Genomic DNA, 15,021 nt, shown 5'->3' on the forward strand with positions numbered 1-15,021 from the left:
AAAGACACTGGGGAGGGTATGTGCTATGGTGAGCGCTGTGAATTGTGTAAGACTGTTGAATCCAGACCTGTACCTCTGAAACAAATAATACATTATATGTTAAAAAAAAAAAAGAAGAAGAAGAAGAAGATAGAAGGAAGGGAAGAATGAAGGGGGGAAATCGGAGGGGGAGACAAACCATGAGAGACAGTGGACTCTGAGAAACAAACTGAGGGTTCTAGAGGGGAAGGGGGGTGGGGGATGGGTTAGCCTGGTGATGGGTATTAAGGAGGGCACATTCTGCATGGAGCACTGGGTGTTACATGCAAACTGAATCATGGAACGCTACATCAAAAACTAATGATGTACTGTATGGTGACAAACATAACAATTAAAAAAATAACACAGAAAATAGTTCAAAATATATAAAGGAGGAATGAACCTGAGGAAACAAGTTAATCTGACAGAAGGCCGGGAAGGAAGCAGAGACAGACAACCTATGCTTTGCATTATTTCAGAATAAATATGTAGTTACTCTCTTATATCATAATAACAAACCCAACAAGAGGAATACTTTACACTTAGGGAGCACTTGGGCAAGTACTATGATAATCCTCTTTTGTGCAGCATGTCATTGAATCGTCACAAATAGCCCTGAGATGTAGATGTTATCTCTACCCTATTTTTAGAGATGAGGAAACTGAGCTCAGAGAGTTCTAGAAACTTGTCCAAAGTCACAGAGCCAATCAGTAGCAGCAAGGAACCTAGTACTTGTTCATATCTTACCTCTAATTTTCTATTTTAGTCTTCAGTCTTGAATTCATAATTATTTATTTTTAAAGCCTATCTTTTTATTTCATTTAGTGCCACCACAGCACGGAGTAAAGGGCTGTGCATACAGTGGATGCTTAACGTGTGTGTCTATTAACTGAGTCACCAGAACGAAGCAGAAGAGGATGAGAATCTCAGAGCACATGACTAATGAGCAGGCATTCCAGGAAGGGGGTGGGGAAAAGGTCGTCATTAAAGCATTTTAAGGAAAACAGTGGTATAGTAATAAATTTTAGCAGGGCCAGTTGCCTTTGTAATGCCCATCAGATACAGAGAGAAGGAGGGTTGCACCAGTAAAACACTATGACTCAGGCTAGAAAAATGAGGATATGGACAAAATGAAAAAATCCATAATGAGGAATATTAGGGAGAGTAAAGGGCACACCTTTAACACTGAAGAGCAGATGAATTGCTGGTTAACGTTGTCCACCAAGAAAAATAAACAGCCAATCTGAGTTAGTTGCTCCCTGAATAAGTGACCTATCTGGAGTATCATCTTTACTGAAAATAAGTCTACGTGTCTATGGTGCTCCTTAACTGTGAACTTTCATTAACCAGATTTTAAATAAAAACAAAGCTTCCTTGAATAATCAGTACTTCTAAATGGCTACCATATGCAAATCACTGTACCAAAGAGTAAAATAATACTTGTGTGAAGAAGTCACAAACTGATTTTTGAAGAAGTTGCAAATATCCAAGAAGGAATAAATAATGCAATTTTTGTAGTGAAATTTGTGAACGTATTCAGGTATGTCAGCAACAATTCTTTTTCCAGAATTACTAAGGTTGAGCATAAAATCAGATGTTTTAGAATATATAACTTACAAATTCACAAAAATAGAGCAACTGACTGCAAAAGTCACAAAGTAAGATTAATAAAATATAAAAATTAAACAAAACCATGTAAAAGGTAAAACGATTATACCAAAATGGTTACTACAGTTAAACATTGCATTTAGTACTGAATTTTTATAGTTACAATTGGGGAGGGAGACATGACTTGTTAAATTTTGAAAGGATTTTATAACATGAAAATGTATCTAAAGGATATTGAGTTCTGTCATGAATAATATCTTAATCAGTGATTTATTGAAAATACAGAAGTGTTAAAATTAAGAACTTCTATAAATGCTGAGAAAAGTTAGTCAATGTGACCCAGCCGTGGGTTTTTCTGTTTATCTAACTTGCTAAAGAAATGATTTTGTTTTCAATTTAGAATAATAAGTAGTTTTTCTCTTAAAACATGTTCCCAACTAAAAATGGCCTTAATAAGAGTTTTATCAGGAGCCGGACAGACTTAAAATCAATATTATCTATCTGAAGTGAGCATGGAATGAGACTATTGTCGAAGAGTCACAGCTTTGAATACAGGAAATGCCAGTGTTTTAAAAAAGAAAAAAATGTTTTTAAAGGTTAGAAGCCCACGGGCGCCTGGGTGGCTCAGTCGGTTAAGCGTCCAACTCTTGATTTTGGCTCAGGTCATGATCTCAGGGTGGTGGGATTTGTCAGAGTCCCAAGTCGGGCCCCACTTCAAGCTCCATGACAAGCCCTGCGTGGGGCTCCGCACTCAGCAGGGAGTCTGCTTGAGATTCTCTCTCTCCCTCTGCCCCTCACCCCCCTGCTCACTTGCTCTCGCCCTCTCTCAAATAAATAAATCTTTAAAAAAATAACGGTTAGAAGCCCAACTTACATTTTTATCCAGAGAGGGTCATCCCACCTCTGTTTAAAGGAGTGATAAACACCAAAACATCCTTTAAGAATCAACTTTGTGTTTGCTTAAATGCTTACACAACTAATTTAAGTCAAGGCCCCAAATTTTTATACCATAGAATATAGATGAAGCCATGGTTTCAGTCTGCAAACCTATATATAAACAGTTGTTATAGTCAATGATGTTGGCCAAAAAAAAAAAAAAAAGATTCCTCACTATGGCTGACAACTTTCATTAAATAAGACATGTCAAATTCTTTTTGGAAATAAGGATACACAGTTACATTTCTCAGGTAATTAGCATGCATTTATTTCACTTTGGTCATATATATGTGCACCCTGGAGACAGTCCTCATACTAGCACATTGTCTCTTCCAGTGTAACTGAATTTCCTTTATCTTCCATTGAATGATTCAGAAGCTAAGTTAAATTGAAATTATGAATGCAAGGGGATAAAACCTTGGTGACCTTTGACTTTACCAGTCTTATAAATAAAGGTATAGTAGACAGTGCTTTAAGACCCAGATTCTACTCTAATCCCCAATTAGCCAACTTAAGGTCTGTAACATTGAGTAAATCATTAATCTCTCTGGATCTCAACATCCTTGAAAAATGACAGAGAAAGAAGTAGATCAGTGTTTCCCAACATATGGATACATAGACTACTGGTGAACATCAGCTGATACAGGAATAAATATTTTAAATTTTAATCATTATTTTCATGTGTATTATGAATAATATAACCAAAAACTCAAACCCATAAATTCATGTATTTTATTTTTGTTATTTAGAGCAAGTAAAAAAAAGGATATTATTTAAATTTAATATTTAAATTTTATTAAATAAATAACTTCTAAGATATATGTATGTAGTTAAGATTGAAAATGTGGTATTCGAAGTAGTTTGGGAAACACAACTAAATGGTATCTAAGTCCCTTCCACCATGAAGAGCTTATATTTTTAATAAAAGAATGGTGACTGTCAAAACTAGAGAAATACTTTGTAAACCAAAACAGATGATATCAGATTGCCAATCAGACACAGCTTTTCAATGAACTTCTTTGTTCAAGTGGGATCAAATAGAAATCATTGACTAGTTAACAATATCACAGACTGGACTGACTTCAAAAGAGTCTTTAAATAAAGAGATGGAAACAAACCCATTTTTCAATGTACCTTCTTTTCTTTTATGTAGTCTTTCATGTCTTCCCCAAAATGTGGATCTCCAAACTCTTCCTATTGCCCATTGTGCCCACAATGAGCTCTTGTGCCCTCATCTGAGACAGAGGCTGTTCCATCACTGGGGGATGTTTTCCTGCAATTTCTAAGGACATAATTACCCATTTTGAAATTTGTCTGTAAAATATTTTTGTGGAAACAAAAGTGAATGTTTTTAAAGGAAAGGTATAAATTACTTTGCCACTGATTCTTGCCACTTTTAAAAAGGCAAATGAAGAGAATCCCTACAGAACAAAACAGAATATCCTAGACATTTCTGTGTGAACATGTCTAATAAAATATGCAAAACAAGCACTGCCTATAAAGAGAGAAAATGCAAAATAAATGGTAGTGCTTTGTTGTTTACTGCAGGACAAAAAAAAAAAAAATCCCTCCCTAGAACATGAGTAGGATCTCTCAGTCTATCCTAGCTGCCCATTGATTGAAGGATTGGCTTTCAAAGGGCCTTCTTAATGGTAGTATTCTATGGTTCTGATTCCAAAGAACTAAGAGAAAAAGTAATTTATATAAGTGAGGGACATGACATATTAATGAAAATAGCACATTAAAGAGGAAAAATCATACTCCATTTCCAACTAAAATCATCAAAAAGAAATTAGATCAACAAATTATCATTACACAAAAATGAATTCAGCTATGACATCTATTACTTATGTGACTGTTTGTTAGCAGCTTCTGTGTAGTTGGTTTGAGTTCCTAAAAGGTGTCCAGCTGAGTGTAGAAAGTCATTCTAGCAACAGACCAAAAGAATCAACATATGTCTACAACAGTTCCGGAAGGCATGTCAAAACCAGCATTTCCCCCAACCATGTTTCACGTCAAAAACATAAACAGACACACACACACAGACTAAGCTCCCACACACAGCTTTAAAAGACCTCATTAAGAGAAAGAGAATTATTTTCTCCCCTTTTCCCAAAAAGCTTTCTCTTTAATGGCTTTTTTAAATTCAATTATAAAACACCTTAACAGATCAACTTAAATGAAAATCTTTACTTGTAAGGAACTACTGGAGGGTCAGTACAGCCATTAAAAAAATATTTAAGATTGTTATCCTATCATTTGAATATCACAAAGAAGAATAACAAGACCATGAATGATTTTCTTCTCTCATTTGGAAGTTATTAGTAGACTTCCCTTTGTTCCATTAAGAAATGAGAGAAGAAAATATGAAGTTACAATGAACCCATATGGGCAACAGGAAAGTCCTATTTAATTGCTTTATTGCCAGAAATGTTAAATCACTTCCTGAGGATACAGTTCAAATGAAACATATGGCAACTATTAACAAAAACCCCTAATGAATTCAAAAATATGCTTTTTATAGGACCTTTCTCATAAGCAACAGTCATACATGTTATTTAAACTGTATATATGAATATGTGTTTGGTATTTTAATTCCACAAATGTTTGATGAACACTTACTCTATATCAGACTATACAGCCACCTTGCATGGGCTGTTTTGTTCCAAGCACAGGAACAGATAAAACACTATGGAACCTCAAGACCTGAAGCCCAAATCTGGCCATGCCTCTTCTCTGAAGTCAAAGGCAAAAAGAATCTTTAGACCAACGTCTCCTTCCAAAGGGTTCAGTGCCCAAGAAAACCATTCCATTTCCACCTGGGTGGTCCTAATTATCGACTGTCTTCTTTTGATGTCACACCAGTGATGGTGCTAATCATGACCACTGAGCGCCCACTGTATGCAACTATTCTCTGTCTTTCATGTACCTTCTTCAACAAGATTGTGATTTCCACAAAGAAGGAACACTTTGCCAAGGCTTTCTGCACACAGGGTAATGTGAGGCATTTAATTTAGGAATCAACAAATAGCTTCAATTAATTGAAAATGGAGTGGCAGCATTTTTAAAATTTATTTAAAAACCTTTTCTAGAGAGAGAGTTCTCCCTCAAATTCAAAGATAAATCAGCTGAGAGACTATTCGGCTGTTGACTGCCTGGTTTTACTTTGAAAGGGCAGTTATAAAATTCTGGGTGCATGAAGCTTTGACTTTCCTATCTCCACATCATGCAGTTATTTCATGGAAGTGAGCCTTGGTGGCTTAAAGAATCATACAGAATGTGGTGGGGCTCTAAAATAATAGGAATTGGCTACATGGAGGCTAAAATATTTTTGCTTTGTAGCGCAACTCATTGCTTAACATTTTTATTAAATATTTACTTATACGTGCTCGGTGACACACTTTGCAATCAAATAGAACAAAATATGGAAAAGACCTGTCGCTGGTCAACCTGTGATTTGGGGCAAGACACTCAATTTGTCTTAAAGGCCTTGGCTATAAGAAGAGAGAACTTACTTAGATAATTTCTAAATATGTCATACAGATATTCCTGCACAGATATTTTGTGATCCCAGTCAATATTTTATCATGGAATGTCTCCAAATTTTTCTTCTTCCTTGTTTCCAAAAGACTCTGATTAGTATTTTGAAACTAGTGTTAGTGACCTCAGAGGCCAACATGCCGGTGGTTGTGTCCTGGCTTCCATTACCGACAGTGACCTCGCAAAAGTTTCCAGGACCCCATAGGTTATTCTAAGCATTTGGTGAGTTTATGCAGGCAAAAGCTTAAAACGGTACCTTGTACCTATTCAGAACCTAGTAAGTGTTCACTATTTCCTTCTGAGGCGCTTTCTCCATGAATGTCTTTTAACTGCTTATCACTGACCTTTACAATCTTCTCAATGGAAAGGTTTTGGTTTTGTTGTTTATTTTCTTGTCACAGAAGAGAAAATTTAATTTGAAAGACCTCCAGTCAGGGAGGAAATCCAGGGGCTAAGCTTAAAATATAACACATAGTATGAATTTAAGTCCTTTATTTTGAGAGAGAGAGAGAGAATACGCATGAGAAGCAGTGGGATGGTGACAGAGGGAGAGAGAGAATCCTAAGGGGGGTCTCAGGCCCACAACCCTGAGACCACGACCTGAACCGAAATAAAGAGCCAGATCGTCAACCAACTGAACCACACAGGTGCCCCAAATTTAAGTCCATTTTTAAATAAACCCTTCCCAAAAAAGATACATAACAAGTCAACAAATATCACCAAAACCTTGTGATAATTTTCCTGTAAAGGGGAAAACAGCTTTTCTATAGTGTAGAATCACACAGTTCTTCTGGAAGAGAAGGAAAAATAGATGACCCTGCTACAAATGAAAGGATGCTGAGGAAGATGCCTAAAGCCTATGCAATCCCTTCGATGCCCTGGTCTCTGGACGTGACCCTCTGCTCTGCCATTTACTCACCTGATATTCTCCTCACAGCTGTACCTTTGCCAGGATGAAGTCAGCATTCACATTCAGAGAACAAGAAGTGAACCACTAAATGTACATAGAAATTAAGTCAAAATATACCTTCACTATAGATTAATCTTACCAAAATAAAACCCCCCTCTATTTTTTACCCATAGAGAGATTTGCCTCTTATTTGAAAATTGCCTCAATCTCCAAATTCTGTAAGTTCCAAAAGTGAGGATCCCGGCAATAATCAGTATCTCACAAAGATATAGGTATCTTGATACTTGATATTTCTGGAAATGAAGATTGGTGCTATTTCCTTAGGCTTATCTGCAACTGTGATGCCTGTGAGCTTTCCCCTCCCTTCCTCCCTCCCTCCCTCCCTCCCTCTCTCTCTCTCTCTCTCTCTCTCTCTCTCTCACACACACACACACACACACACACACAGGTATATGTGTGCATGCACACAACAAAATTAATTACTCATTTGAGCCTACTTCTCTTACCCCAACTCTGAACAAGTTGTCCCTGAAGAGAAGGAGAGATGTCAGTCGTAGACATCCTGTTTGGTCAGTGGTTTCGGTAAAAGATATCAAATCCCAGTGGGTCAGATGGATTGAAGTCTTCCAATACAAGTTATACCTTCATGTTCACAATATTATGACCATGAATAACTGAGGTGAATGGGAACCAGAAGTTCAACTTCCTTAATTTATTTTAGACTATCCACTGAGAGTAGAATTAGACATTTATACATTAAAGTCTTTTGAAAACATCTCCTTCTGAACTTTATTTTTTAAACAATGATAGTGATAGATGATAGTTGCTGGGAATGGAACTTCTAAACCATGCCTATCAGTAAATTGACCCATTGGCCCAATGCCCATAGAAACAAATAGTAACAGCAGTTACCTTTTCCTGAAGACCTCAAATGCTTCATCGAAGCTACCACAGTTGGTCCTTTCAGTAACCCTAAGAAGTACATGTGATTGTCCCCATCTAATAAAGGAGGAATCTCTGGGTGCCTAGGTGGCTCAGTTGGTTAAGCATCTGCCTTTGGCTCAGGTCATGATCCTAGGGTCCTGGGATGGAACCCTGCCTCGAGCTCCCTGCTTCGAGCTCCCTGCTTATCGGGTAGTCTGCTTCTCCCTCTGCTCCTCTCCCCGCTCCTGCTCTCCTCTCTCTCTAAAATAAATAATAAAAATATTTAAAAATAATAATAATAAAGGAGGAATCTGAGCCTTGGAGATACAGGGCAGAGATTTGAAATGCTGAGAAACCACCACAATTTACTTTTTCTGTCCCCCAAAACAGGACAGAGAAATTGAACTATAAAAATTCTACCTAAATTCAAAGACTGTTTTTGGTTTCATTTATTGCCAATATCTTTTTAAGGGTAATATGTGTTTTCAGAGAAGAAAAGAATTACATGATGATTGACAATTATTATACCTGGATTTGGTAACTTTACTGATAGTTCCCCAACCCTCATTTTTCTTTCTTTTTCTTTTCCTTTCAGCTTTATTGAGGTATAATTGACAAAGTTGTAAGATATTTAAAATTTACATCATGGTGATTGGAATACATATACATTGTGAAAGGATTTCCACTTAACTACCACTTTTCATCACTTCTCATGTTTATCTGGTTTTTGGCTTGTTTTTTGTTGTTGGTTTTTTTGTTTGTTTTTGTTTTTGACTTTTTGGTGAGAACACTTAAGTTCTACTCTCTTAGCAAATTTTAATTATACAATATAGTGTTATCAATTATAGTCATCACGTTATACATTAGATCCTCAGACCTTGTTCATCTTATAACCAAGAGTTTATATACCCTTTTACCAAATTCTCCCTATTTCTCCAGACCCTTGTAACTTTTCTACTCTCTGACTCTAGAAGTTTCACCTTTTTTTTTTTAATTCCACATATAAATGATACCATGCAGCATTTGTCTTTCTCTGTCTGGTTTATTTCACTTAGCATAATGCCCTCAGGTCCATGTGATTACAAACGGCAGGATTTCCTTCTTTCTCATGCCTGAATAATATTCCATTGTATATATGCCACATCTTCTTTATCCATTCATTCCTTGATGGACATGTAGGCTGTTACCATTATCTAGGCTGTTGTGAATAATGCGACAGTGAACATGGAAGTACAACTGTCTCTTTGATATCCTCTTTTCATTTCCTTTGTATATATAACCTGAAGTGTGATTGCTAGATCATATAGTAGTTTTATTTTTTAATTTTTTTAAAGATTTTATTTGTTTATTTGACAGAGAGACAACAACGAGAGAGGGAACACAAGTAGGGGGAGTTGAGAGGGAGAAGCAGGCTTCCTGCTGAGCAGAGAGCCCAATGCGGGGCTCGATCCCAGGACCTTGGGATCATGACCTGAGCCGAAGGCAGACGCTTACAACTGAGCCACCCAGGCGCCCCTCTATTTTTTAATTTTTTGAGGAATCTTCGTACTGTTTTCCATAGTGGCTGTGCAGTTTACACTCCGTTCAGTACACAAGGGTTTTCTTTTCTTCACATCCTTGCCAACACTTGTTATTTTTTGTCTTAATAACCATTTTAACAGTTGGGAAGTAATATCTCATTGTGATTTTGGCATTTCCCTGATTATTAGTGATGTTGAGCACCTTTTCATGTACCTGTTGCCCATTTGTATGCTTTCTATGGAAAAATGTCTGTTCAGTTCCTCTGCCTGCTCATTTTTCTGCTGTTGGGTTCTATTTAATTTTTGATCCATTTATCGTAGTTCATTTTGTTCCTGATAATGTTGTGATATTTCTTTCTAGTAATAACATAATTTTGTGGCTTTTTTTTTTCAGGCACTCCCAGGTATTTCAGACAAGGAAACGGCTGGTAAGTTGACATTTGGTTATGTTTTCCATCCAATTTTGGAATAAAATTCCATCTTCATGTAGACGTTTCATTAAATATTAAAAGTGTGTAAGTCTCATCAATCTCTGGGCAATCTCATCCATCTCTGAGCAAATGTTATGATTTAATTCCTGAAAAATCAATTTGGTTTGCTCAGATTCTTAACAGAATATTACATCATGTGAGAATAAGATGTATGCTTCTTGTAGACTTACTTGTAACCATATCCACAATTTTTTTTTCTTGGGGAAAAGAATGAGATGTTGCTTAGTGTACTGGGGAACAGCCTTTGGAAATCAATTGTCAATAATTATCAAGATTTATTTTGTCATCTTAAGTAGCTTATATAGTAGACAGAGAATGAGACGTACTTATTTAAAGCTGATGCTATACCATCAAAAATATAATTTTGAAGTAATGAACAATTATATGAGAAAATTAGAATATGTTTCTATGCTCTGTGCTATGATTGTAACTATTTAGGAGTATCATGGGAGATAGATAAGGACCGATGAGAAACATGGAAATGTGAAAAATTAAACTTCGATTGGTGGATTCAGGTGCTTTTAAAAAAATCTTTTAATCTTCCTCAATACTGTTTTATGTTTTATATATAATAATGATAATAATCTTAAAAAAAAGAGATTGAAAGGGTTTACTACCAAAATTGAAGCATATCACTTAGAAATTAGATGCTTGTGATTTTGAAGAGCCGTATTAAGAGTTTATAGTGTCATCTAAAAGATGACATGACTTAAATGACTCTACACTAAAACATTAGTTTGTCTGATGATTTCTATATGGAGGATCTTCTCTTTCTAGTTCAGTGATCTTATTTTCACTGCAAGGTAGTTTTCACACAAAAGTTTTCATAGTTTGTATCCTTCCATGAGCTAAACTTTTCTCTCATGTTTAGGCTGCATCTGATTTCTTTACTCTAATATGTTGGGAGGTAGCCCTTCAGAACAGAAAAAAAATATTGAACTGGCATAATATGTCGTTCAAGAGAAAAACTGTTCAATTTAACAGGGAGTGGTATTACATGGATTAGTAGCATGTAATAACTGACTTCCAGTTATAGTGCCAGTGCTCTAATACCTTAAATAGATGTGTTAGCTGTCTAGCTGGGACAAGAAATAAATGGTTAAGTAACATTTGCATCACAAAGAGAAAGAACCGTAGCCAAAGTCATGCTTTATCTTGGGTTGTGGCATTCTCTGTAATTTCCAAGAGTAGCTACAATTTAAACAAAGTATATAACAGAGCAAAGTTGTCATCTTATTCCAGAATGTCAGCGAATTCTCTCATACCCCAAGGAGAAAATTAGGACGTGAATTCTTGGCTGGTGGGGAAAGGGAAGAAGGGATGGAAATGCCACTGCTTGAAGGAATGGAGAGGGAAAAAGTGATCTTTTCCTTCTGCCACTTAAATGATTTCAGTGTGATAGGGAGAAAACCTTCAACTGTTCAAGCTTCTCAAATATTTCAGATAATGTTTATTTAAAAAGTTAAAAATTCAAAGATATATTTAATAAACATAAAATATGTTTATTAAAACAAAGAACTAATTAAACAAAAAGTGTACATATAATGTAACCAACACTTTTTATCATAATCCAACTGCAAAAACACAAATGAGAAATTGTCACTTTTCAATTTGAAAATTTTTTTCAATTTGAGTCATTTCTATAATGCTGGGGCACAAATGAAAAGAGCTGATAAATTCCATTCACAGAGGTTCCGTAGGGTGATCTGTGAAAAGTAAGATCTAGCAATTGATACAAATGACCTACCCAAGCCCCCGGATGCTTAACCTGGTTTGGACTAATTTGAGCAGAACCTGGCTTCTGTGTATTAAAACATTAGAGTGACTGGAATGTACCCCAACATGGTTTTGATATAGATTTCTTGAGAATGTACTGATTAGTTCAGAAGGAAATGTAATTTTGTTTGATAATATAATTACAAGAAAGAAATTATTTTTTAAAAATCAGTGAATTTTTATGTGTCAAGATAAAGACTTGTGTTTGAATATTTTATTAACAATGGTAACAGATTTGACAATTAAAAGAGAATATGATTTATTTCAAGTTTTAAAGGACCGTAGTAGTCTAAGCAAACTAATTCTTATATTCCTAAACTTTATTATGCCCTATTTAAAATATTTAAAATATTTTCAATATCATATACAAATGTGAATCTCTTTATTCCTCTTTACGAATTTCTGTTTTTAAGCTCTGCTAGACAGAAGAATGGCAATGAAGGCAGAGGACCTACTCAATCTTCTGGGGGTTAATTGAGCTCTTAAATAGGATTAAGCTTCATTCCCGCCCCTAAGGCCTGTCATTTTTTTTTCTGTCTTGTTAAATGAATGTAGCCTATTGTTCCATATTAAGAAAGTCTATTTTTAATCTGTGTGACCTCTCATCCAAGCCAACTGGAACCAATCCCACCAAGCCTTGTGAAGCGCTAAAAAAAAATCATTTTGGGTACATTCCATTAATAATTCTTGAGATACAGTTGTGTGGTTGTTTCTGTGTGTGCTTTAAGTAGACATCTTCTATTCTGATCCCTGTTGCTATGTAAATACATCCTGGCGGAATTAACCCTGCTGCTCATCTTCCACCTTGTGATGACAAAAATCTCCACGGGGAAACACTTTTGAAAGAGCCTCCCGTTGGTTCATTCATTCCAAAAATACGTATTGAACAGTAGCATATTCTAGGCATTTTATTAGGTTCTATCAAGGAAGCAGTTTATGAGTAAGTCATGTTCCTTGCCCTGAAGGAACTCAGTCTCTGGTCAAGAATATTCCATTGAGCCAGTATCTTCCTTTTCCTCTTCTCAATTGAGAATTTCTTAAGCCACCTTATTCAGAAAGTTCCCAAGAAAAGAATCAAAGTATCAAAATGTACATTCTCAGGATCTGAATTAATTTGTTTTTAAAAATTGTAATTAATCACATAAGTATTCATGTATAATTGTATCCAACACATAATATTTTCATATAACTTCCCTTACGCCACCAGCATCTGTATGCCCCTAAAGAGTCGGCCCAATGCCTTTGGTATATTCTCTAGCACATCTGCTTCCTATCTGTGTGGCCTTGAGCAAGTTACTTAACCTCCTCATTTTCCCATTTCTAGAGTATAAATAAAGAAGCTGCTATGTTGTTGTTGTAAGGCAACAATGCTTGGCACAAAATAGGCCCTAGAAAATGGTAGCTGTTTTTTATGATAATTGGTTATGCTTCTAACTACCATGTGTACAAGCCAAATAGAAGCTAGCTGTGTTACTGCTGCCCATATCTGCTCCAAGAGTTCTTAAATGCTTCCTCAGGGCACCAATTAACAGTTAAGCAGCTGTCCATGTGGAAAAGAGATCACTTTCTCTGTAAGCCTCTGAGTGAGCTAATTCAGACAGAAGTTATCACAGCATAGGCAGCGTTGGTCATATTTTAACCTCTCATTAGAAATCCCTGTCTCTATTAGGGTGAAATTCTCTCTTGTGAATAGATAATCTTCAATCTTCACAAACAATGAGTCCATGAGAAATATATGTCCTGCATCCTATTTTCCTATGACTGCATTATCCACTGCATCCCTAGTCCCTGGGGTAATTGGATCCTCTCTTCCCAGCTCCCATCCTGTCTCCCTCACCTCCTGCACACAATCCTGTCAACACTGCCTTCTAATCAACCCTCGTGCCTTCACCCTGCCATTGCATTAATGCAGCTCTCCACTTCCCACTGGACTTTCACAACAGGTTTCCCTGCCTCAACCCGTCATGATGCCCATCCACTCTCTACACCATCACCAGAGTGATGTTTGAAAAGCACCACCTGGTCATATCAATTCCTGCCTTAACATTTTCTTTGTCTCCCTGTTCTCGACAGGCAAGGTCAAACTTCCTGCATCATACCTGGCCATATGTAATCTGGAAGCAGTATAATTTATTGTACTAGATATGGCCATTTTGTCACTCAGATCCACTACTTCTTCCCAGCTCTGTGCCCTGGAGGTTGACCAGTGTGGACAGATCTAGTGGGCTGCTCACCTTTTTGTCTTCCCTGTTCCACGAATGAGGAGCTGGAGGTGACTGGGAGTAGAGGAAGGTGGGGTATGACAGTGGGACTGTGACGTTGGGTAGTTATCCCCTATCTGTTTCCCAAGGAATCACTGCTGGCTTCTCTTAGGTGGCCCTTTCTACACAAGTTCCCAGGTGCTGAAAACCATTCTCTCTTCTTGCCCTTCTGGCTTTCCTAATCTTTGTAAATAGTTCTGTTACTAAGCTTTCCTCAATTTACCCAGTGTACCATCTGTTTCCTGCTAGGAGTCTCACCAATATACCTACCAATATTTTCTCTTCTTTCTCTTCCCTTGTGTTGGTTTGCTGGTTTGTTCATCCAATTCCAGCCACCTCATACAGTCACGGAACCCTTTCTAACTCTGTAAATTTCTACTTTTGCCTGGGTCATGCAACTACCTTTCAAAAAATATAGATGATAGGCAGAGATAGAGAAGGAGAGAAATGGCTTATTCGGGGGAAAAAAAAGATATGGACCATGTTTTTCTTCGTCCTTAATGAATATAGTTTCATTTAATTGTATAGGAGAGAAAATATCTACACTTTACGATTTAGAATGTGTCCTTTATTGCATAGATGCATATAGATTAGAATATTAGCATTGCATTTTAGTCACCAAAATGTGACTGACTCTCTGAGCATATTTGAAAAGTAGCAATATAGAGTAATATGAGATTTCTTGTTCTAAAAAAAATTAAATCACAGAACACCTTGCAAATTTTGTCAATGCATGGCATCTCTGGAAAATAGACCATTATCACTCACCAAAAATGGCAAAATTTTGTCCTGTATATCTTGATAATTCTACTTGTTTTATTAAATCCAATAATATTGTCTCCTTAATGAATTATGTCCCAGGCAGAATTAGTCATTGATTTTTCTGTGCTCCTAGAAAACTCTTCTATGTTTGTTACAGTAGCAACCTTATTATCTTGCTTTGTTGTATGTCCTCATCTCTCGGCCATGATCTTTTCTAGATAAGGAATATTGTCTCTGTGTGCCCTGTAATTAAAACAGCTAATAAGCACATAGTG

The 15,021-nt window shown here is 36.5% G+C and overlaps 1 protein-coding gene across 3 annotated transcripts in view; it reads left to right on the forward strand.

Annotated features, from left to right (window-relative positions):
• DLC1 (DLC1 Rho GTPase activating protein) overlaps positions 1-15,021 on the forward strand; it is a 417,459-nt gene that overhangs the window by 200,587 nt on the left and 201,851 nt on the right. For 2 of the 3 annotated variants that reach the window (XR_012381137.1, XM_025886236.2), the window contains exon 5: positions 9,851-9,884. Coding sequence is in view for 2 of the 3 variants with exons in the window: in XM_025886236.2 (XP_025742021.1) it covers positions 9,851-9,884 (34 nt within the window). In the remaining variant the exon portion in view is untranslated. Of the gene's footprint in view, positions 1-9,850; positions 9,885-12,136; positions 12,346-15,021 lie in introns of those variants that run through there. The other variant, XM_073902378.1, reaches the window with a different exon arrangement.

This window comes from Callorhinus ursinus, unplaced genomic scaffold (genome assembly GCF_003265705.2).
Source record: "Callorhinus ursinus isolate GAN/ISIS: 27379988/994484 unplaced genomic scaffold, GSC_fseal_2.0 scaffold17, whole genome shotgun sequence".
In the NCBI taxonomy this organism is placed as follows: Eukaryota; Metazoa; Chordata; class Mammalia; order Carnivora; family Otariidae; genus Callorhinus; species Callorhinus ursinus.